The 23,062-nt window shown below is 52.5% G+C and overlaps 1 protein-coding gene across 3 annotated transcripts in view; it reads right to left on the minus strand.

The window, feature by feature from the left end:
* The window catches only part of Abtb3 (ankyrin repeat and BTB domain containing 3), a 37,266-nt gene that overhangs the window by 12,603 nt on the left and 1,601 nt on the right, over positions 1–23,062 (minus strand). Inside the window, exons 2-9 of one of the 3 annotated variants that reach the window (XM_015482574.2) lie at positions 22,118–22,207; positions 20,044–20,145; positions 18,153–18,246; positions 17,901–18,036; positions 17,033–17,253; positions 15,348–15,526; positions 4,683–4,788; positions 224–326 (exon numbers count right to left, since the gene is read on the minus strand). In XM_015482574.2, the coding sequence (XP_015338060.2) occupies positions 224–326; positions 4,683–4,788; positions 15,348–15,526; positions 17,033–17,253; positions 17,901–18,036; positions 18,153–18,246; positions 20,044–20,145; positions 22,118–22,207 (1,031 nt within the window). The remainder of the gene's footprint in view (positions 1–223; positions 327–4,682; positions 4,789–15,347; positions 15,527–17,032; positions 17,254–17,900; positions 18,037–18,152; positions 18,247–20,043; positions 20,146–22,117; positions 22,208–23,062) is intronic. The other 2 variants (XM_048802486.1, XM_048802492.1) reach the window with 2 other exon arrangements.

The raw sequence follows: 23,062 nt of genomic DNA on the forward strand, positions 1-23,062 counted from the left end.
GCACCTGGCTGAAGGAGCCAAAATCCAATCTGTGCTCTGCATAGAAAGTTCTGCCCATGGTGCCTTATTCTGGTTTGCACAAAGGGGTACCCTGTACTCTGGAATCCTTGATATTGAGAAGACACTCTGTCAGTCCAGCAGATACCATTGATATTGAACTTCAAAAAATAGCAAATGGCAACACAGTCCTCATTGAGCTTCATGCAAACCCGATGACACATACCTTGGGGAGGCTGTGAACAGCAGCACTTTGTGAGCATAAAATGGTCTTCCTTCTACCAGGAAGGTGACATCAGACATTTCTTTATTGTTAAGAAAATGAGGATCTAGAACGAGGAAGGAGGGAAAGGCTTCAGTGGGAAGAAAGCTGGGACTCTTCCTGCAGAAAGCACAAGTTAGCACAGCCGAGGAGACCACGGCCACGGGTAGCCACAGTGACCAAAGGAGGCGGCATCCATCAGAGGAAGGCGCGGGGCACTGAGATTCCGTCTGGCGCAGGAGATGCTCATTTGCCGTTAAAAATTAGTACTTCCCCTTAGAAGACCCACCCGCGGTCAGAGTTCACCTGCCCATCTCTAAGAGTGCCACTCCCTCTTCTTGGGCTCAGTGCCCCCGCAACTGAGCTGCCCCTCACCACCCTGTGATTGCAGGTGATTGAGAATCAGTCCTTCGCTCCCAGGGTCAGTGAGAAATAAGCCTGTCCCCGGCCATCATCTTTTATAATAACAGACATGATGGAGCTCATAGGCACTCCTGGGTCTCAGCTCTTGGTGTGCCGGGCCCTGTGCAAACTGGCAGAGCCCACGTCGACCCCACGTGCAGCTGGGCTGCTGAGCACGCAGAGCGTACGATGACCTGTCCAAGCCAGTGACACGTGGGGAAGCCAGGACTGGAACTTGGCACTCTGATCCGGTGGCCTCGTCAAACACAAGGATCCCCCAGTTCACCTGTCACTGAGCCATACAGACCCCAGTCTCCTGCAGGTGCCAGTCTGTCCCCAGCCCAGCACTGTGTCTAGTTGGGGATCTGGATCTCCCTTGGCCCCCAATCTCTGAGTCAGTCCCCAAGCAGGTGAGACTAAGGTGACCCTAACCTCTAGAGGGGTTGCAGTAGGTCACCCCCTAATAGCTGGCTGAACGGCAGCACCCCAAGGCCGACCTTGAAGATTCCTTGAAGATTTTTTTTGGGGACGGCTGTGCCCAATTCCCCAGTCTGAACAGCCACCACATCCCCCACTCACCTAAGAAAAGATTCTCCCTGCAACATGTGGCTCTGGTCCCTAAGAATGTCACTAGTAGTTGCCTACACCAGGGACCCCAAGGCAACAGGACAGCTTCCTCTCGCAGGGCCACCCACAACCTCCACCCCAAACAGCTGCCGTGCTCCCCCAAGCATTCCCAAATCCCGTCTCCCTCCGTCCTCTCCACCCCGCCGTCCTGGGCCATGTCACCGTCCTCTCTCCAGCCCCGCCCAGCCTGGCTCTTCCCTGCTGGGTCAGCACAGACACCCCACCAAGCCTGACTCCCCTGCTCCTCCCTCTGAGCCAGTATCCCGCTGTCTCCCACAGCCTCTGCTCCCCGCGGTTGGGGCCTCCCGTCAGGAAAGCATATCCCTGTCTGTCCCTGTCATACTGACTTCAGGAAGAGGAAGAGGCAGAGTCTCAGCTGCGTGACCTTGGCCGGGTTATATGTCTACCTGTGCCTCAGTTTCCCCCTCCATAAAGTGGGAACGGTAATGCTCACGACAGGCCAAGATCCCAGGACAGGAGTGAGGACGAAATGCATTAACTGAGCCGAATGGCCGTCGGTGGCGGCTCCACAAACAGAACTGTTCCAATAGACGCTCAGTATCTTCTGGATGAATGAAAGATGACGGGGACCCTCTTTCTTCTAGAAGCAGTGCCGAGGACGTCAGGCCCCTTCCTAGCCGGGACCCTGCTTGTCACTGGTGCGCCTTCCCCAGGGCTTACAGAGCTGTTCTGGAAGGAAGCTGGCGGCCTCCTTGGGCTGGCTGAGGCTGTCCCAGGTGGTGGAGGACAGGGACCAGGCCCCTGTATTCCTGACCCCTCAGCAGTTGGTCCCCCCGGCTGACGGGCTGGGGCCCTGCCTTGGTGCCGCTGTGCCAGGCTCTGCTGCCTCCTGGACAGAATACGCCTTCCTGCTACTCTTCTCACTCGGAGATGGAGCCCCCCGGGTCCCTGTGCTGCCCAGCTGGAGGTTCCCAGGGTGCCCGCTTGTTGGTCTCCGTGGGAACTTGGCTACACCTCTTCCCATGTGGGATAAAATATTTACTTTAGAAATGTCAAAAAAGCATGAAAAAGTTGAAGTCAGCTATAATCCCACTTTCTTTTATAATTTTTAATTAAAAAAAGTCCCTCAAAATCTTGAAACCACTCCAGGAAAGGGAAGAGAAGCCACAGGGAGCCCTCAGGGGACTGAACCTCATTCCTCCACTTGCTCTGAAGACGAGCCTGGAAGGCTGTTCTCCTGCTTCTCAGCGACCTGCATCTGTCCGCTATTCATACCTATTGCTCATCTCCAACCAGCCCCCCGACCTGTTCCCCAACTGGTGAGTATCTCCTACCTCCAGCTCTCTTTACCGTTCTCTCCCAGAATCCACTGGGAGGGCTGGAAGACCCTGTGCCGCAAAAAACGAGGCATGTGCTCCCACATTCGCCTCAGGCCCCACCACTCCCTGACGTCTTGCCCATGGAACCCATTTTACTCATTGATATCACCTGCCTGGGCTTGCAGCCAGGCCAGGGGAGACCCTTGTCACTGATCATTCCTACCTCTCCCTTAAGGTAGGTCCCTAAAGAATGACTATCGGGCGACCTTTAATGACCCCAGCTTGCAATGCAGTCTCAAAGATGCAAACCAATCCAGAATCACGTTTCCTTTGTTAATAATTCTAAGATGCCCTTTCTCTTCCTTGTTGTGGGTCTGCCTTTTTTTTTTTTCTTTTTCATTTGGTGCTAACCTTGGAATTCTAGTGCTTGGGCTGAAAACCAGGTGCTTTTCAATGCTGGCAAGAGAAATCTCTGCAGATTTGGGAGAAAACATTCCCCTCCGCCCCCCCGTGGCCACAGGAAAGCAGATTTTATGCCATGCCACTGATGTGACCCTTGCAAATGCTGGCCCCAATGAGGACACCTTGTAAGGCATAAGACGTTGTTCCCATGTCCTGGGAATGTGACCCTTAGTGTCTAACATCTGTTCACTCAATTGATCTTTACAAGTTGTGCCCTGGTAATATTTGACCAGCACCTGTTTTCTCCAACTCCGGTACACCCTGGCCACTCTGGTACACCCCAGTTTTCTCACATGCACAGACGTAAAGATAAATAGTAACCTTTGATTCAGTTGCTCGATTTTTCTTTTTCGCAAAAAGTTGAGTCTCGTTCACCTTCACAAGTTATCACGACAGGAATGAAAATACTTTGGAACAGTTCCATGAACTCAGCCTTTTAACAACTTTCACAGGCTCATGCCCTGGCCAATGAGTGGTTTAGTTACAGGGGAGAATTTTCAGATGCTCCCATCTCTCAAATGTCCCCTCCTGGCCACAGGAAAAGGACCCGGGGTAGGAAAGTTCCCAGCATCTACAGGAAAGGGAATCCTTTCTCTTTAATATTTTATAGGTCCCCAGGCAAGCAAGGGGACAGACCCTTACAAAAGTAGCTTCAGGTTTCAGGCCTTGAAGCACTGGGTGTTTCTCTGCCTTCCTCCCAGGCCGCAGCAGCCCCGGGTCCTCTGATTGAGCCCAGTGCCTGGTGGACAGTTTTCTCCTACAAAGTCTCAGAAACTGGTTCTGCACAATGGTGGAGTGGCACCAGCCGTAATATGGGCTGGGTCATCTCGCCGGGGCCTGAGGGTTACTATAGATAGAGGAGGTCAGGTGCAGGCTCAAGCTGGCCAGTGCAGGTGAACAGGGAGTGACTTTCGTGGATTGGAAGCATGAAGCCCCCTCAACTCAGGTATGTGCCCCTCGTGTCTTTAGGGGTGTGTGGTGGTGGAGGGGCCGTTTTTCTCTTCTCTGCCCTACGGAGGATTTCTAGTGGACACAGCTGGCTCCTCAGTGTCCCCTGCTCCTTCCTCCCTAGGGAAGAGGAGGGTCTTAGAGGACTTGGAGTTTGGGGGACAGAGTCACCACATGCAGCGTGGCCTCGATCACAGCCTACTGTGCAGGGGACATGTGTGGATCAGGAGACCTCGGCTGTCCCCACGTCTGTGACCAGGGGAGAAAAGTCTACCTGTTGAAGGTTAGGCACTGGGAAGTCTCCTTGACCACATTCCCAAGGGAGATTCTCCAGAGAGATGCCTGATGTGGGGGTTAATCCCATTTCCATCCGCCTGACTCTCCATCTATTCATTTGCCCTGGAAACACCCCCACCCCCATTTTTTTGGGGGGGTCAGGGATTGAACCCAGAGGTGTTTTAACCACTGAGCCACATCCCCAGCCCTTTTTAATATTTTATTTAGAGACAGACTCTCTCTGCGTTGCTTAAAGCCTTGCTGAGTTACTGAGGCTGGCTTTGAACTTGCCATCCTCCTGTCTCAGCCTCCTGAGCCTCTGGGATTAGAGGCATGTGCCACTGTGTCCTTTATTCTTATCATGGTGTTTGCTCCCTGTCCCTGCATTACGGAGGAGCACCCCAGGCGGGCCTCAGGGTGCTACTCACCCAAGCGCGAGGTCTGCTTCCGTTTGATCTCCGTCAGCTTGGGGATGGGGTATGGCCCGTAGCAGTGGGTGAAGATGACGCAGAGCTGCTGGCTGATCACTTCATTCTGTGGAGAAAGAGGAGCTGCATTACGGGGGGCTGTGACTACAGGAGTGTGTCCCCAGCTGAGAGGAGCCTACACCTGGCAGGTTCCATGAGAAATCCCCTGGAGAGTACACCTTCCGTTTGGCCTGTGGCCCTGGGGGGACGTGCTCTGTGTGTCCCCTATTTCTAGTGAGTTCTCTGCTGCAAGCTTGAGAAATTTTAATGAAATTCCTCGGTCTTGCCATGATCGTCTGTTATCCACGGGAAAGCCGGGGTCTGTAGTTCAGAGAACAGAAAATAAGTTTTTGATCTCGAATCCACCTCTACAATTAATCTTAAATTCTGGAAGCCGCGAATTGGCCTGAGTAGTGGGAAGCCCTCCGGGTTCTCTCCAGGAACACGGCAAATGTTCCTAAGTCTTGCTTTCTCATGGGCTAGATTCTGGGGGCTGAAGCATTCCTAGATCTGGGAGGAAGCATTCAAATCACATCCTAAAAAAAAGGCAGACGCGCAGGGGTCAGTTCTGTGATCCCGAATTCCAGCCGCCCCTGAGGGCTCAGGGCTTGGCGGCTTTGTGACCCCCTGGGCCCTCACGGTTTGCATCTTCCCACTTGGAGCCTTTGTGTTCATCCATCTCCCTTGACCTGCAGCTTGCAGGAGGCAAGAGGGACTCACAGCGATGAACTGCTTTTTATTGGGCAAAGGAGGGTGAAAGGAAGGGGGTGGAAATAGCGGTTAGAAAAATATTTATGGTTTCTATGGTTTGGATAAGTATCCCCCAAAGGCCTATCTGTTAAAGTGTCATGGTCCCCAGCCATGACACCAGTGGGAGGTGATGAGTGAGTAAGCCCCTTCTGAGTTGGGACTTAAATGGGGGGGGTGGTTCTTAGGTTCTTAGGTCATTGAGGATGCTCCCCCAAGGGGGGTTATGGGAGCTTGGTCTCTTCTGCTCTGTCCCTCTTTGCTCCCCAGCTGCCAGGAGGTGAGCAGCTTTCTCCGTTATGGGCTCCTACCATGAGGAGCTGCCTCGCCACAGGCCTAGAAGGACGCAGGGCCTGGAACCTCTGAGACTGTGAGTCAAATAAACCTTCGCTCTTTTAAATCAATTGTTTCAGGTATTTTGTTATAGTAACAAAAATCTGACAAACAACCACATATTAAATAAGAAAAGTGGTTGCAACACAGTTTGTACCATGCTTTCTTTCTTCTTCTTTTTTTTTTTGGAGGGGGATGTAAAACACCCAAAAAGGCTTAGAGGAATAGAGCAGTTGCCTTTGGGGGGAGATTATGATTGTTTCTTTTCTTTTTATTGGTATGACAAATGAACATTGCTTTTGTAATAAAATACAATAAATAAAATTTTGGATTTTAAAAGATGGGCTTGGGACCACTAGCGATGTCAGGGATTCAAGCTATTCTTGGATCTAATTCATGGTGCTCCCAAGACAAAAGGATACAAAGAAAAGAAAATCCAAACTCTTCAGTTAAAGCGGCTAGACTGCAGAAGGCATCATGTCACCTCAGATGTGATTCACAGAGGTATAGTTATAGGAACTGTTTCCAAGGAGGATGGCTTATAACCAAAGGATTTCTGGCGCTCCTCTCACTCGACACTCAAAGCAGTGACTGCCCGCGTGGCTGAATGCACTGGTTCTCAAAGTGTGGTCCCTGGACCAGCAGCATTAACATCACCAGAAAGTTTGTAGCAATGTAAATTCCTGGATCTCACCCCAGACCTTCTGGCTCAAGAGTGGGGTCCAGAGAGCTGTATGATCCCATAAGTTTGAGAACCATGGGTTTCACGTGCTACAGTTCTCTCTGCAGTCTGACCTGTGCTGGGGGCTGACAATAGGGTTTCTCTGACCTGAAGCCTTGTTGTTCACCGTGTGCTACTAGAGCAGCCTCAACGGCATGTCTGAGAGCCCGTGAGCAAGGTACACTCTCATCCTCGGCCACAGAGCCTGAATCCACATTTTAACACTCCATATTGGCCCCCGTGCACGGGCATGGAGTGGCACTTCAGTGGGCAGAATTACGGCCCCCACGGGAGAGTGTGCTGTCATCCCTGGCACTGAGTACCAAGAGCCACTCCTCACCCATGAAGAGGTCCCCACACAGGCAAAAGGGACCGCGCAGGGTGATTAAAGCTGCTGCCTTGGTCTGGGCAGCTATAACAAAACACCTCAAGGTGGGTACTTCTGACAACAAAAAATTTATTTCTTGCCGTTCTAGAAGCCGAAAAGTCAACGTGAGGGCAGATTCACTGTGTGGTGAGGGCCCTCTTGTGTTCTCCTGTGGTGGAAGGGGTGGGACATCTCTCGGGGCCTCTTTCATAAGGGCACTTATATCCCAGTCAGCTGCCAAAGGCAGTCCTTCCCAGTATCATCATCTTGAGGGTTCGGGGGTCAACACGGGAACTTGGGGGAAGCACAGCATTCAGAACGCAGAACAGGGGGAGTATCCTGGCCTATGTGGGTGAGCCCAGTGGAATCACAGGAGCCCTTAAAAATCCAGGCAGAAGAGGATCCAGAGGGGTGGGGTCAAGAGGAAGTCACAGGGCTCTGTTCTGTTGCTGGTGTCAGGTAGAGGGGCCACAGGGCAGCCTGAAAGGGGACCCCTCTAGGAAGACAGGGGACTCCAGCCAGAAGCCACAAGGAGACGGACCGCAGTCTTACAACCACAAGGAGCGTAGTGAGCGGAGAAGCAGTTCTTCCCCAAAGTCTCTGAAAAGAAACACGATCCTGGGAACACCTTGGTCTTGCCCTTGAGACCCTCAGAAGAGAAGTCTGCTGAGTCACACTGTCCCCAGACTTCTGATCCACAGAAACCATGAGGTAACACACAGCTGCGGTCTTGGCCCCTAAGATTAGGAATACCCCTTGTCTAAGTTTACATCAGTCGGACCACATTTCCTCACCTCTGAGACCCCAGAGGGCCAGACACATGGAGGATGCTAGAGGAGTACTTGCAAGACCTGTTGTCTGCAGATGTCTTTGTGCAGACCATGTGACCGCTGTCCCTGGCTTGCTCACCTGCCTGGGGTTTGCCTTGAGTCTTGCTGGGAGTCACCTTTACCCCACTCGGAGGGAAGAAATGGAAATGCATTTCTGAGACTTGTGGCCTGAGCAGCGGTGGCTCCTGCCGGGAGGGTCTGTGTGTGTGGTTTTGATTGTAATTGGATTTGATAGGTATTTACTGAGCATCTGAGGTCTCTCACACCACGGAAGGAGTGGACTAGGGCCCCCAAGGCAGGCCCTCCTGTCCCTGGAACTCCCAACCTGACCTCTCTCTCTGACTTCAAGATGGATTGTGTCACCCGAGGAAGTAACTTGGAGGGGTGCCATGACTGTCCCAAATGGATGACCTTCAGACATTTCAGTTGGAGAGGCGTAGCTCGCTCCTGTTCCAGCAAGGGCTGCACACGCTGACTTCATCCCAAGAGTACAGTAGGGAAGTAGATCCACAGAACCGGAACCCACAAACGCTACCCAACCACTGAGAAAGGACAACATCAAAGGCCATAATGCCTACTGAGGGGCTGTGCCCCCCAGAGGATGCCATGACAATGGAGCTGTGTCTCTGGGTGCCCCCACCCCAATCCGAACTTCAGTCTAAACTTGAGAAAAAACTTTGGATGTATTTTACTGGAGGGTCAGCCTACAGGATGCTGAACTGATACTCAAAACTGTCAGGCTGTGGTGATGCACGTGTATAATCCCAGCAGCTCGGGAGGCTAAGGCAGGAGGATCTCAAGTTCAAAGTCAGCCTCAGCAACTTAGTAAGGCCCTGTCTCAAAATTAAAAAAAAAAAAAAATGGGCTGGGGATGCGACTCAGTGGTTAAGCACACCTCAGTTCAATCCCTGGTACCAAGAACATCATCAAAAGCAAGAAGAATCTGGAAAACCATCTCAGTCTAGAGAAACCTAAGGAGAATTGACAACTGACTGCATGGTGGTGACCTGGATGGGATCCTGGAGCCGGAAAAGACACTGGGCAAAAATTAAGGAGGTCTGAGTACAGTTTGGAATTTAGTTAGTAATAATGTATCAGTGTTAAATCATTAATTATAACCAATGGGCCACGTTAATGTGAGCTGTTCATCACGGGAGAAGTACCGGAACTCTGTACCATCTTATCAATTTTCCTGTAAATCTAAAACTTTTATAAAAAATGAAGTCTATTGAGGACATCTGAGGACACGGGATATTTGTGATGAAAGAACTTGAGGTTCAGCAGAGACAGGGAAAGAGGGAGGGCCAAGGCCACTGTGAACCCCAGCAGTTCCTGGGCTCTTTCCATTCATCCCCAAAGGTTGAAGGAACGTGAACTCTCTCACACGCGCCCAGCTATGATCCATCCGTCTGTCCGTCCATCCGTCCATCTATCCTTCAACTATTTCTTGAGCACCTACTAAATGACAGGCACCGGGTACTGCTGTTCCCACTGTGTCCTTGAGTCACTGGTGTTTGTGGAGGTGCCTGCTCCAGGTCCTTTCCATACTCCGTCCCCAGGCCGTGGGACCCGAGGTGGAACTCGCTGTGGTTGCTGGGCACCCCAAACGGATGAGGGCTCAGGAGGGCTCCTCTGGGCATGAGGGGGTGGCCATCCAGCATATTAGGGTACCACTGTGCAGACATGGCCAGGCTAAGCTCTGGACCTGACCCTGCAGGTGGCAGAAAGGAACGAGCCCAGCCTGGGGTCACTCTCCTCTGGAGACAGGCGTGGCATGTGGAGGTGGCTGTGTTGGGACAGACACCTGCCTGCATTCTCCTCTGAGTGGCACCTGCGAGCTCAGGGATTTCAGGCCAGGCGCTCCCCGAGGCAGATCTCAGAGGCAGCATCCGGCCTTTGCAGACAGGGTCCGATATTGGAGGCCAAGACGGGCCCTGCCCTGGGGCAGGGTGGCAGGTGGGTCTGGCCAGGCCCAAGGACCCAGCAGCTGTTAGCAGTTGCTATGGGCATGCTGATGGGTACCTGCCACTCAGGTCTCGTGTGAATCGCTGGGTGGGTGCCTGGGTCCTAGGACTCAGAAGCAGGCGGCCCTGTGGAAGAACTGAAGGGGGATGAGGACGAATTCTTAATCCATGTTACCATGGTAAGCCGACCTCCCGAGGATCTGGGGCTCTTCCCACTTTCTCCTTGACCCTTCACTCTTTTTCTATAAAGATGCAGCAATACATTTCTTTCAAAAGGAACACCAGGATTAATCCCACAGGTCCTCTGTGGGTGGCTCAAGCTGGGGCTCTGAGGTGGTACAAACACAGACAGTGGCCCATGTGGGGCTGGGTCCCAGTCCTGGCTCCTCACTCACTAGCTCTGTGACCTTGCAGAAGTCACTCAGCATCTCTGGGCCTTGGTGTTCTCTTCCACGGTGGATTCAAAATACCTGTTTATGAGGTCATTATGAGGGCACCATCGGAAGGAACCAAAGAAAGCGCTGAGGTCTGACCATTTTTTAACCCCTAAGTTGAACCTAATCCCAATTTCTTAAGGTTCTAAAATGTCATAAAATGAATGGTAGATTTTAGGAGGGAGGGGAACCCCAAACCTCAACTCATTAAATGTACACATCCATTGAAAGACCCAATTCAAATTGAGAAATGCTACAATGTGAAAAGGGCCGTGTTTCAGAATCAAGGGAGTGTGTAGTGACGGCTACTTCCTGGGGACACTGACAGCGATTCATCCTGCAGACACACACCGGTCTACCTTTGGCACAGTGCCCACCCGTGCTGCACACCTGGGAAAGAGCAGGAGGCAGCGAGCCCCAGGGCGCCACCGGAGCCCCTGCAGGGGGGCAGAGGCACATTTACTTTGATAGGCACCTTCTGTTCAGGGCAGGTGAGGAAAGCTTTCTATTTGCAGTACTAATATAATGTTTCCTTTTAAAAGGCATTTCAGGGAAAGCAAGCTGATCTAGTTTAAAAGACCACGTCAATCATCAATGGGGTGATAATCTCATCTACTTAGGGCTTCCTATAGTATTTTGTCCAGCGCTGGGCAAAGTCCTGACAGCGGGGTGCAGATGACTGGTCTGGGGACGCCTCGGGCTAGAGGGTCTCCAAGGCTCTTTCCAATGCAGACTTCCTGGGTCTGTGGCTTCAGCAGACTTGAAATGACCTTGGGATGACCAGTTTCCATGGCTGCACACCAGTGTCTGCTTTTGTTACCGAAGAGGATGAAGCTGTCATTCCACAGTGAGCTGTGTGCACTGCACACAAAACCCCAAAAGGGAGCAAAGGGAGCAAAGGGGTGAGCTCTCGGTGGACAGCATGAGCTTTGGGGCCAGGCTGCCTGAGTCAGGATCCTGGCTCTGCTGGGTGGGTGCTCCTGCCGAGCCCCAGGTCTGTGACTTCTGAAATAGGGATCATCATAATAAACCCAGATTCCTCACAGGGTCCCTTTTGAGGAGTGGGTGAGAAAGCAGTGCCTAGAACGGAGTTGAAGCAGAACTGTGATTCAAAATAAGCCTCTTTCCTTTGTAAATTATCCTGTCTCAGGCATTCTGTTATAGCAGCAGAAAACAGAACTAAGACACAAGTAAAACTGAAACCCCTGGATGTTATATATGAAAAGAATCCTAAGACTCAGAAGTGGAAGGAAGAAGGAAGACCAGCTAGGGATCTTGGGACTGGAGGGGGTAACACAATGACGAGGTCCCCAGAATTCCTTTTTGCCGCAGAGGTCCTATTCTTGATGTTGAAGAAGTGGCCACTCAGAAATGCCAATGGGCACAGAACAAGAAGGCCTCAACCAAAGCCTACCCAAAGGGGCCACCTGCCCAGACAGGAAACTTCTAGAGGGCAGCTGCTCAACTCTTGCCAGACACAACAGGAAAAACCAGGGTTCCACCTTTCCAACAGAAGTCAAGGAGGAGCCCAGAGGTCCATGCTCACCAGGCTACAAGGAGGCACCTCCAAACCTCTACTGAGCTAGTGTCATGGAGGGTCGGGGGGAGCATGGACTCCACTCCCACCTGGCAGTAAGGAGGCAACCCTCCCACTTCCTGTTGGGGTGTATCAGAAGAGACCGCGTGGGGAGCAAGAATGCCCTCCCCACCAATAAAAAGCTTCTTCCTTGGGTGTCACAGAGGCCGAGAGTGGGACCTGGATTTCTACCTGCACCTGGCAGCCACTGTTCCCTGCAGAGCAGTGTCAGGAAGCCAGCAAGAGCAGAAGCTCTACAGAAGATCCAGCGTCTCAGCAAACGCCCTGGTTTTCATTGAAAATCACCCATAACATCCAGGACCGGGAAGGTGTCCAAGTGGATGAATGAAGATAATCCATCGGTGCCCACCTGGACCACAGGAGGAAAGAGGAGCTGCATACAGGTGGGAGGAAATATGTGCAGGCCAGAGAGCTGACAAAGGGCTAGGACCTCGGCTATGTAAAGAACTCTCCAAGTTCAACAGTGAAAAGCAAACCATTCCATCAGAACTCAGGCAGAAGAGGTGGACAGGGAAGGAGTGTCTGCCTGGGGTGTGATGTGTAATACCACGTTTCACCAGCAGGGGTGCCATGGACCATCCCCACCCCAAAGTGCCATTCCTCCTGGAGGGACCCTGGTGCCCCACCTCTGGCTCCTCCAGTCTGAGACACCAGTATAGCTGCCAAGGAGCAGGCTCTGATCCCCGTCTGGCAAAGGCCATTCCTTCTTCCTGTGTTCCAGCTGTTGCTGTCAAAGCTACTGGCGACCCCTCACCTCTTTCCACTGCATGACCCACCCTACTTCCTACTGTCAGATGCTGAATTGTTATCAAGAGATCCCTGGACCCTCTGGTCCTACACACATATGCCCCCTTGGGGTTCCCAACCTCTACACACCAGTAGAAATTCAGGTAGCCTCATGTTCTCCATGGGGACAATTCCAGTTACACCCTGAATGGCGCAGGGGCTGACCTGGACCTCTGACCATTGTTCTAGAATTATCTCTGCAGGAAAAAAAAATGCAGTCTGATTTTCAAGGGCTATAGGTGATAGGGCATCACCACTCATGAGCTGAGGGTAGTCTCTGTTCTAGGCTCCAGATTCTCATACGCATCTCAAATACTTCTTGAGAACTATTTCCTATCTAATGAGTTTTCCTGGTCAAACAAGCCTGGTTCCAGGCAAAATGAAGTAGTACGGTGGGTGCTGGCAGTCAGGACGTGGCTGGGTGGGGGTGAAGGGCTGCAGGACGCTAGGCGAGCTCTGCTTCTTGGTCTGGCTTCTGATGACAGCGTGTTCACCTTGTGAAGACCCACTAGGCTCTGTAGGTACCGCCTGGGAACGTTTCTGTGGGCTGTCATACCTCAAAGTGAAATTTCCTTTAAAACCCCACAGGTTGGGTTTTCTAAATACACAGGATGCCTCAGAAAATTCTGGAATTCCTACTATAGCCCGAGGTAAAGTTAAAAACAGCAAAGGCAAACAAACAAGTAAAAAAAAACCCCAAGAGAACACAGGAAGGGAAGAAACCAGCTACACTTTCACCAGAGTGTTTTCTTAGGTAAGTGCAGCAAAAGCCCTTTGATTCACTTATTTATTTTTGAGCTGGAGGAGAGGGAGGAGGAGTTTGGGCCTGAAATGCCGCCAGCGGGTTTTGCTCTTCAAGGACTCACGGAGGCTCATTATTCTAAGAGCTGAAGCACCTGCTCCCATTTGGGACTCAGTGGGTCTGGACACCAAGCGCAGATCCAGCCGCAGGGGCCCAGAGACGTTGGGCTAAGGACGGATGCTCATGAGAACTAAAGGGACTTGCTTAGACCCGAGGCCAGGAGCCCCGAGACGCCCTGGAAGCAGATGGGCTGCTGCTTCCTCACTGAGGAGACACCCCTGCTGCCTGCCCCACGTGCCCTCCAGACTGTGGGCGCACAGCCCATTAGCCCGGCCCAGGACGGATCCCATGCCCCCTTCATTCACAGGTCAATTTTCCTGGAGACTTCATAGGCTCCATTGTGGACCCCAGAGCTCCACGGAGCCAGTTTTGGGGTGAAGAGGTGAGAGGGCTGGCCCTGGAAGTTGACTGACAGAGGCCAATTCCAGCTGGGTCCAGCTGTGTGACCTTCTCCACGCCTCAGTTTCCCTGTCTGTTAATGGGGATAAGAAGAGTATTTCCTTCAAAAGTCACTTGTGAGGGTTGAATGAGTTAATCCTCGTAAAATGCCGAGAGTAGTGCTGGGCACATCGTCCAACAGAATATACAAATTTTAGCGTAAAGAATTCTAATTTGTGTCTTGAGACGGTTCATTGTAAAAGGGTTCTGAGGTCAGATGAGTTTGGGAAACCCTTCATTCCCTTGGTGAAGCAGGATGTTCAAGGCTCCGGGGAGAGAAATTTTCATAAGGCATTGCCATTCCCGGGGGAGGAGGTGAAATCAGGCCTGTGCACAGGTTGGCCTTCAATCCTGGCTGGGCCTGGGCTGCACTGGAGTGTTCAGTATTTTGGCCTTTATAGCTTTTGGGAAATCCTGGAGGTGCCGCCTCCCCCGGAGAGCCCATCTTTATGGGACAGACACTTGGGGGTGATTCAAAGGGCACTAGGGTATAGACTCATTTTACATTTATCTGAGCAGGTTTGTACAAATATTGTCCCCATTTTCAGATTGGGAAACTGAGGCAGAGAGAAAGAAGTACCTGGAATAGGGTCAGAAGGTTAGTAAAGAGCACAGCTGGGATTTGAACCCCTCACGTTTGGCTCCAGGGTCCATGACCCCAACCACTGTGCTATACTGGCCCTGTACTCACCAATAAGCCCTGGGGGCATGGGATGGTTGACGCCACACTCCTCAGAGCCTTGTAGGCAGAGTGGGCCTCCCTGGTGCTTCCCATGATCACAGTGCTTTGCCTCAGGCCCGTTGACCTTGAGGGCTGGTGGGGGACGGTGCATCCAGGCTGCTCATCCCTTACGTTTCCCATCAACACACAGGACAGGGCCACACAGCCCCCTGCCACGGACTGCAGTGTCTACCTGGCATTGCCAAACCCATGACCCAAGACAGATTTCTAAGAATGAATTCCCTAATAGCCCAAGACTGATGTGCGGAAGGGGGCACAGCATTTCGTGGTTGCTGGGAGTGGGGGTGTCTGGCCCTGTCCACCTGAAGGCCTTCCCCCAGGGCCTGGCTTCTGGAAACTGCAGGTTCTGTCCTCTGTTTTCCAGGGAGCTGCGCCCACTGCCCTCTTCCTGCTTGATTCCTGTTGTCCATGCAGGCCTGGTGCCGGGACAGTACCTTAGGGAAGCCACCCTCCTCCCCTTCCAGCCACACTCACACCTCTCTGTGCAAATTGAACCATCTTCCAAACTTGCCCATATGCTGTTGGGGCACCTAGCTGTGGATGTCGTCCCCAGCTTTAGAGCAAAGTCCTTGAGTTAGAAGACATCACACTGGCCCACAGGCCCAGGTGCCTTGGGACGTAACAGACGTTCAGCAAAACAGCTGCTTCCCAAACAATCACACATGCAGCGCAGCAGCTGGAAGCACCTGTGACACAAGTGGCCTTGGCCACAGCCGTCCTACCAAAGGGCAGTGTCAGGCTAAGGGGCCGCTGAGACCTGGGATCTGGAATCTGGCCTCGCTCTCTGCGGCAAGCACCACCGTACCTTGCTTGCTTTCAAGATCTCAAACATCAGGGGTAGGCCTTGGGTCACCAGCTCCTCCGTGTACTCCTCCTCCTGAATGGTCTTGAACTCCTTCAGCAAGCACTGGATGAGAGGCCTGCGGTGCTGCTGGAAGGCGATCCGCAGAGACTCCAGCCACGTGTGCAGAGTCCACGGGACGCCTGGAAGGGGAAGAGGAGCGGGAGGGGGAGGGGAAGGGGAGGAAGAAGACAACCAGAGGAGGAGGTCTGTTTTTATCTGGAAGTCGGCCTTTCCCCAGGACATGGGCAATCGTGAGACCAAGGTGCTGACAACCCACGAACGGAGCCAGGACTTGCCAAAATTGAAACCGAAGGCCTTATCTCCACAGCTCGGATCTCTGCACTACGAATGTGCACCACAGGGCTGCACTGCACAATGCGTGACCGTTGTGTGGGACACTGGAATTGTCACACACACACACACACACACACACACACACACACACACACACACGGAGTGCCCAGTGCACTTGAGGGCTGAGTTCAGAGGCTCCATCCTGGCTACTTACTGGGAGAGAGGGGCAGGGAGGGGACAGTCTGGTGCTGGATTAGGTGACACGGCCACGCCCAGATGAGATGAGACCTGCCGAAACCCCCCAGTGGCTTCACTGTCTGCCACACTGGACAGGGTGGGGAGTCACATCTGCGTAAGAACAGCTGGAGGACACTGCTGCAGGTCCCCTGGGCGAGACGTTTCCGTCTGCATCAGGAGGCCTTCCGCCTTTAATGGCAGCCCCCCCAGCAGCTGACTGTTTTCACTTGCTTCTTCCCCTCGTGGAGAGGCAGAGACGAGAGAAGGGGAACACGTCTCACCCTGTTCACAACCGGACAACCATCGGATCCTCTGAGCTTTGTAATCGAGCAAAATAGGTCCTCGAGCAAAGACAGAAATGTCCCACATGCCGAATAGCCATCCTCCTGAGAGAGGCCAGGACGGCCACCCAGAGACCTGCCCTCATCCCTCAGCTGTGAGAAAGGCCACATCTTGCATTTAGGGACCCACTGTCAGATCCCTTCAGGGCTCTCGGGCCCTAAAGCTAAGCTGGCTTCATTCCCCACTGCACGAGAAGATGGCTCGGGGTGGCTCACTCTAGAAAGAGCTGCCCCGGCTTCCCTGAGAGTGGCCTTAGCCCCTGAAGCTTCGTGGAAGAAGTCCTGACAGGAAAGGGTGCCCTCGCCCTGCCGGCCGCTTCATGGCCCTAAGGCAGCCTATCCTCAGCCCCTGGGAACCACCTGGGGTGATTGTTAAATATAGAGATTTCCGGCCTTGATCCAAACAGACCCTCAACAGCAGAGCCTCTGGGTGTCAGGCCTGGCAATCTGCATTCAGACAAGCTCCCCAGGTGATCTGAGTTCCTGACCCCGAGTCCAGAGTTTGGGAATCAGGGCAGGATGACCTGAGGATGGGTCTTCAGAGAGGCAAGGTGTTGCTGTCTATGGGGACCATGTAGGCCTCTCGACTGGAAGTGTTCAACCAGTGAAGGGGACGTTCCTGTGTCCCCTGGGGGTGTGTGTGTATCTGTATGTCTGTGTGTGTGTGTGTGTGTGTGTGTGTGTATGAGAGACAGAGAGAGACAGAACTCGAGGGAGAGAGACCTAGAGTGGGGCCACAGCGCCGTGCCCAGCAGTGGGAAGTGCCCGACTGACCTATGCTCCTGATATCAATTGTGACATCCACGTAGCCATGCTCAGCGCTGTGATACATGGCCTCCCTCAGGGCCCTCAGTTTGGCCTTGCTGTTGCGGCTGGCACACAGGGGGGGCGGGGCTGACTCTGCCAGGTCAGTGCCCTCGGCCAGAATCTCCTCCAGGGACAGGATATCGCTCTTCTCCTTCTCTGGCTGAGCGAGCAGTTTGCGGAACACATTCCTGTCAATCATAAACCCAGAGAGGAAGACACTCAGAGATGGAAATGGCGTGGCTGGGGCCGAGGCGCGGTGGGGAGTGGAAGGCCGCTCACTCTGGACCAGGGAATGATGTTTTGGGGATGGAGGAGGGGATGGGACACGACCATCCTTGTTTCCTGAGAGGACAGCTTGGAGTTAAGAAACATCTAGAGGGCTCTAGAACTCCGTCCTCCTGATGGCTCGCCGGCCTTCCCTCCAGTGACTCTGCTGGGGCCGTGTATAATAAAATCAGATGGAAATCCTGAAGGGAACCGAGAACAGAAGGAGGCAAAGAAGAGGGGTTCTATTCTTTTTATATGGATTCTTGTCACTTCGTGACAGTTGACGTGATGTCCTCTGACCCAAACTGGCAAAGAGTGAGGTGTCTCTGTGGATGCAGCTGGTTGAGACTGAATACAGCAAGCCAGTCTGTGTGGATGTGACTACGAGCCAGTTTTTAGCAGAAACCGGGCAGGAAAGGTCACTCTGGCCAGGCCTGGGGCCTAGACCACCTCCCGCTGTGTCTGGGCTCCACATCCAAAGATAAAATGGGTCTGGGGTAGGCCTGGGAATCTGCATTTTTAACAAGCACCGCTCGGGACCTTGAGGCCTTGGCCCGTCCTAGCCTACCTGTGTCCATGAGCTGCAGCCTGGCTGAAAGAGTTCATATCCCCCTGGGGGGTTGTAGAAATTCCATTCCTGTACATGGTTCCTATCAGGGGATCCGCACCACGATCCAACAGCAAACTAACCAGCTCAAAATTTCCTGCAAGCCCAGAGAAGGGGGTTTCATAAGAGAATAAAGCAAAAAAAACAGAGTCACAGGCACATGGAGGGCCAGGGAGGTGCAGACCCCTGGCCCAGGTGAGAAGCGCAACGTACCTACTGCGGCTGCCAGCTGGAGTGGCGTCTCTGAGTAGTTCTCCTCACCGTGCTCCACCGAGCCTTCCACTTTGGCCCCAGCATCCAGGAGGAGCTGTGGAGGAAGAGCAGGAAGAGCGGCCATGGAGATGTTTCAAGGACGTGTGCCCTGAGGGGTCGTCTGAAGACTGGTGGAGACCAGTAAGATGCCAGGCTCCTTCCCTCCCTCTGGGTCAGTGACTGTGCACAGACAGGGCCGGAGGACTGTACTTCAGAGGACCAGCAGAGGGTCTCTCGTGTCTTCTAGAACCTTAGGCTACCCAGAGTGCTCCATGCACAACAGCGTCAAGCTCACCTGGGGGCTTGTTAGAAAGACTGCCTGTCTGGCCCACCCCAGGCCCACTGAACCAGAGTCTGCACTTTAACAACATCTCCAGGGAATTTGGAGGTACATTAAAGTTTCTGGAAGCACTAAGTCAGGAGTCCTTGGCACCAGACTGCTGGGGGGACTCCCTCATTCGGAGCCTCAGAGGACACTGGAGTGGCCGCTTATAGCCACAGACTCTCAGGAGTCCTGACTAATGTGGGGGACATTCTTGATCAAGCAGGATGAGAGTCTCTCCGAGAACCCCCGCAGATGGGCTTCAGGACAGGTTAGGAAATGCTAAGTTTTATAAGGTGGCAGAGTGAGCTTCCAGAAGGTATGCCTCTCAATGACTCCATTCTGGGCATTCCCAAAGACATCTCAAGGGAGGCAGATTCTGTCCATGCGGGATTGTGTTCACAGTGAAGGTGCTGTTAACATCACTGATGTAACGTGGGGACGGTATGCGCCATTTTGACTACCTGGCCAGCGCTGCCTGCACCTACAGCCACCTCAACAGGTGGCCTGAATTCTGTGAGGATCTGCTTGGCTTCCTATGTTTCCACTCCTGGTTTAAAGGCTCGGGCTGCCTGTTAAAGGATGGCTTCTGTGTCCACTAGACCACCATCTGACCCCTTCTTTCTTGGGTTCCTCTGTTAGGAGGGGAGTGGGCAGAAGCCAGCTCTCAGGGTGACACATCACACACCCAGCCTCCTGAAACCTCACTTTGGATCTGTCCTAAGGATGCTCATGACCCAGGAAACAACAAAGTGATCCTGTGACACTTCTGTTTTGCTGAGCTGTCCCTGCAACGCTGTCCTCCGCTCTGCACAGAATTCAGAGCCAGGGGCCACAACACTAAAGGAGGCAAGTTCCTGCTGTCCTCAAAGCTCAGTATTTACTATGGGGCTAGGTGTCATTGACCAGGAAGCTGATCTTTCTTTTCCAATAAAGTAAAGACCCAGTTGAAAACCCAGAACGTGCTGGTGTTCTATTCATTGAACACCAACTCCTCAACAGCCATAAAAAGCTTCTTTATATGCATGTCCCCATACTTGAGGCTGTTTCAGAACACATGCGCTAAGACCCTATTCCAGACCTCCTCCTCCTGATTCTCAAGGAGGGGACCCAAGCAAGCGCTCTTTGGAAACATTCTTTTGGTGATCTGGATGCTTCTTTCCACTGGTTGGAAACCACTAGATTTTACGAAACGCCAGAGTCACACCTCTGATCTCATGTTCACGTTATGACAAACAAAATGAGCAAATCCACAAAACAACAGTCGAGACCCCACCCCAGAGCGGCCAGGAAGAACTCTGCAGGCTTGCCGCTTGTGTGTGAGGTGCTGTGTGGTTACGTGGTCACTTCATATTGGTTAAAGCTGGGCCAAACAGATCAAGACAAATGATATATTTTTTTTCATGTGATATAAATATACACTGCAGGTAATTGCCATTAACCAATATGAATCTCATGGGATATGCATGCTGGGAGAGGTTTAGATTTGCGTCACATAGGAGAAAGGTCAGATGTGGAATCCATTAATACCTGAACTACAGGAATATGTCCATGCAACACAGCAAAAGTCAGAGCCGTCCAATGGCGGGTCTCAGGGTGGACGGATGGATATTTATGTGGAGTACTGACAACCTATAAACAAATCGAAGTTATTTTCAAAATGTGATCTTCACAATACTTAGGCTAACAAGTCTGACCTATCTGTAACCTAAATGTAGGTTAGAGATGGATAAAGAAGACATCCTGGAGGGTGCTCTGGGAGGTATTGGCAGATGCCCCAAACACCTCCTACCAAGTGGGCATTGAACCTGCTTGTGTTTGTAGGAATAGAGGCTGGAGCAACCCCCCGAAGTCAGGGAACTGTTTTGGAGATTTTTATCCATGGGGCAGGGAGAAAATTTCTCAGTGGCTTTATATCCCCCGTGCCCAAAAAGGGCTCCTTCCCTCCTCCTCTGAGGGGAATGAACGGGTGACTGCTGATCCCTGGGGAAGCAGGAATGACGCTTCTCTACTGAATGAGCAAGTTCCCTTGAGTGTCCCTTTCCTCTTTCTGCTTGAGGGGGGATGTTCTGAGGGCTGCAGGATGTCAGACAGCAAAGAAGCATCACTATGTTCCATCCGCACTTTTAAGAGGGGCAGCAACCCCCCTCCCCCACCCCCGTAGTCCACTCGAAGCTTTCACTCCAGGGAAGACCGTCACCCCTCTGAAGGAGGGGGCTTCACGGACTGCTCGTGCTCACCCCACGCTTTCCTCATTCCACCCTCCTGCTGGCTTCCAGTTGATAGGGACCCTGGAGTTACTGGAAGCGGGGACACGCAGCTTTCCCTGGACACAACGCGAGTCGGCAATCTGAGACAGATCTTTCGGGATGGGGGTCTCAATGTACCCCAGGCCAAGACACAGCAGGGAATCTGTGGGCGGGGTCTGGCACAATTCGCAATCACATATCCCCAGCGCTTCTGGGGCCACGCAACCTCGATGCCTGCATTTCAGGTCACTGTGCTGGATGAAGACGCTGAGCCGAGACTCGTGGGATGGGCTGGAGGGGAGCAGCCCAGAACCCCACCAGGACCCAAAGCCCCCCCAGTGTCTGCACGGTGCTTAGGACTCACCCTGGGGATGGCAAATCTCCACATATGTGAAACTTGTAAGATCCAAAACCATACTCGTTAATTAAAAAAAATATAGTAATGAGACTGAAGGGCATCTAAATTTGGACCAAACAGGTTTTCCAGAATTAAGGCAAGATGATAGCAGCATGCCAATCTCTCTGGTGTCTGAGACTGCCACTATCTGGCTTCCAGGGGGAGTGGTCTTCAGAAAGCACAGGAAAGGGGGGAAGAATGGGGTTTCCCCTACTTTAAGGCTGGGGTGGGATGGAGCAATACTTCAATGAGGTCGCCAACCTGTGCTAGGTATGGTCACATTTATTTCTTCTGATAACCATTTGCAAAGCTGTGATTATTCTCCCACTCTGCAGATGGAGACAGAGAGGTTATGCCACTTGCCCAGCTCCAAAGCAGGTCAGTATGGAGGTGGTGATTTCAGAACTTGAACTCAAGTCTGTCAAATTCTAATGCTTGTGGGGGTGGGGGACCACACTTGCCGCTCTACCCCACTGCTTCAAGGAAGCCTTGGGATGAGCTTTAAGACCTGTCAATTCAGCGGAGGTGAGCCAATCAGGGTTTGGTGGGGCGGGTAGAGGATCGGAGCAGGGAAGCCTCAGCCTGGGAGAATGGCCAGAGCATCCTCTGTGGCCTGATCAGGTGGAGGGAACCGGCTGACGGCTCCGGACAGTTTCTGCCCCGTCCCTGAAGGAATGGATTGGCAGGAGTGTGGGACTGCTGAGCCAACAGTGGCCACTGCTCCTTGCAGCCTCGATGGTTTTTCAGATGGAACATACATGCAGGACGCCCCTCGGGGCATGGCTGGGCTGCAGCCTCGGGACGCACAGAATCTGTCAGGCAGTTTCAGTGGGACCACAATCACTACAGGGCCGAGGAGGGATCTGTTGGTGGAAATGAGCACACAGCCATGGCTCCTGAAGGCAAAGCCCCCCCTCTCATGGTTTTCTGGGGGCCCTGAAGTCCTCTGCACCCTCACCTCCACATTCAGGTCAGCTCCGGCATCCAGCAGCATCTGAACCATCGCCTCGTCCCCACGGACGCAGGCGTACATCAGGGGGGTCATGCCCTGCGGTGAGTTAAAACCAGAGAATGGAGAGGTTTACAAGGTGGCTGTGGTCAGGCAACAGAAACAAATGGAACGTCTTACGTGACTGCAGGGGGAGCTGCTTGGGCTCAAAATCCAGCAGGTCTAAAGCACATGTGCAGCCCTGTGATTTGAGGACCACAGCCCTGTGCACTCTGGAAACCACGGCAGAAGGGAAAGGGAGCTCACGTTGCCCTTTGGGTATTTGTCTTTGCTGAGTTTGGAGGATTTTGGTTTGTCTGTCTGACTCAGGGTGCAACAGACCTCAGAGCATTTCCTAAAACAAGTGGCTGATTTTGACTTAGGACTCTTAGGACTTTCTGGATTCTGTGACATCAGCCCTCAGCTATTTAACCGATGAATGCTGCTCCTCCATCCTTTCTCTCTCATGATATAACAAGCATCCTCCTGGCTCTGTATAAACTAGCTGGTCAATGTCAAGGGTAACCGGATGCCCCTGAGCATGTGGTGTCCCCCTTCACTGAAAGTGGATTGACATTGTCTTTGACAAGCAAAAGGCAAGCCAAGGAGAGATGGCTTCAGGAATACCACAGCTGGTCCCAACTCCTGCTCATCACCAACCAAGTACCACAGCCCACAGAAGGGAGGGGTGGGTTTTCCAACCAACGGTGTTGGGAAGGCAGCTATTTGGAAAACCATCCAAGTTAGAACCTTATCTCCCACCAGACACCATGCGCATTTCTAGCTTGGTTAGAGATAGCTAGAGAAAAAATTAAAACCCTAAAAGATATCTAACTGGTCTCAGGATCCATTTCTAAACATAAAAGTCATGGAAGAAATCACAGAGGAAAATCATCCTAGCAATGAGGTAATAAA

This window comes from Marmota marmota, unplaced genomic scaffold, assembly GCF_001458135.2.
Source record: "Marmota marmota marmota unplaced genomic scaffold, marMar, whole genome shotgun sequence".
NCBI lineage: Eukaryota > Metazoa > Chordata > Mammalia > Rodentia > Sciuridae > Marmota > Marmota marmota.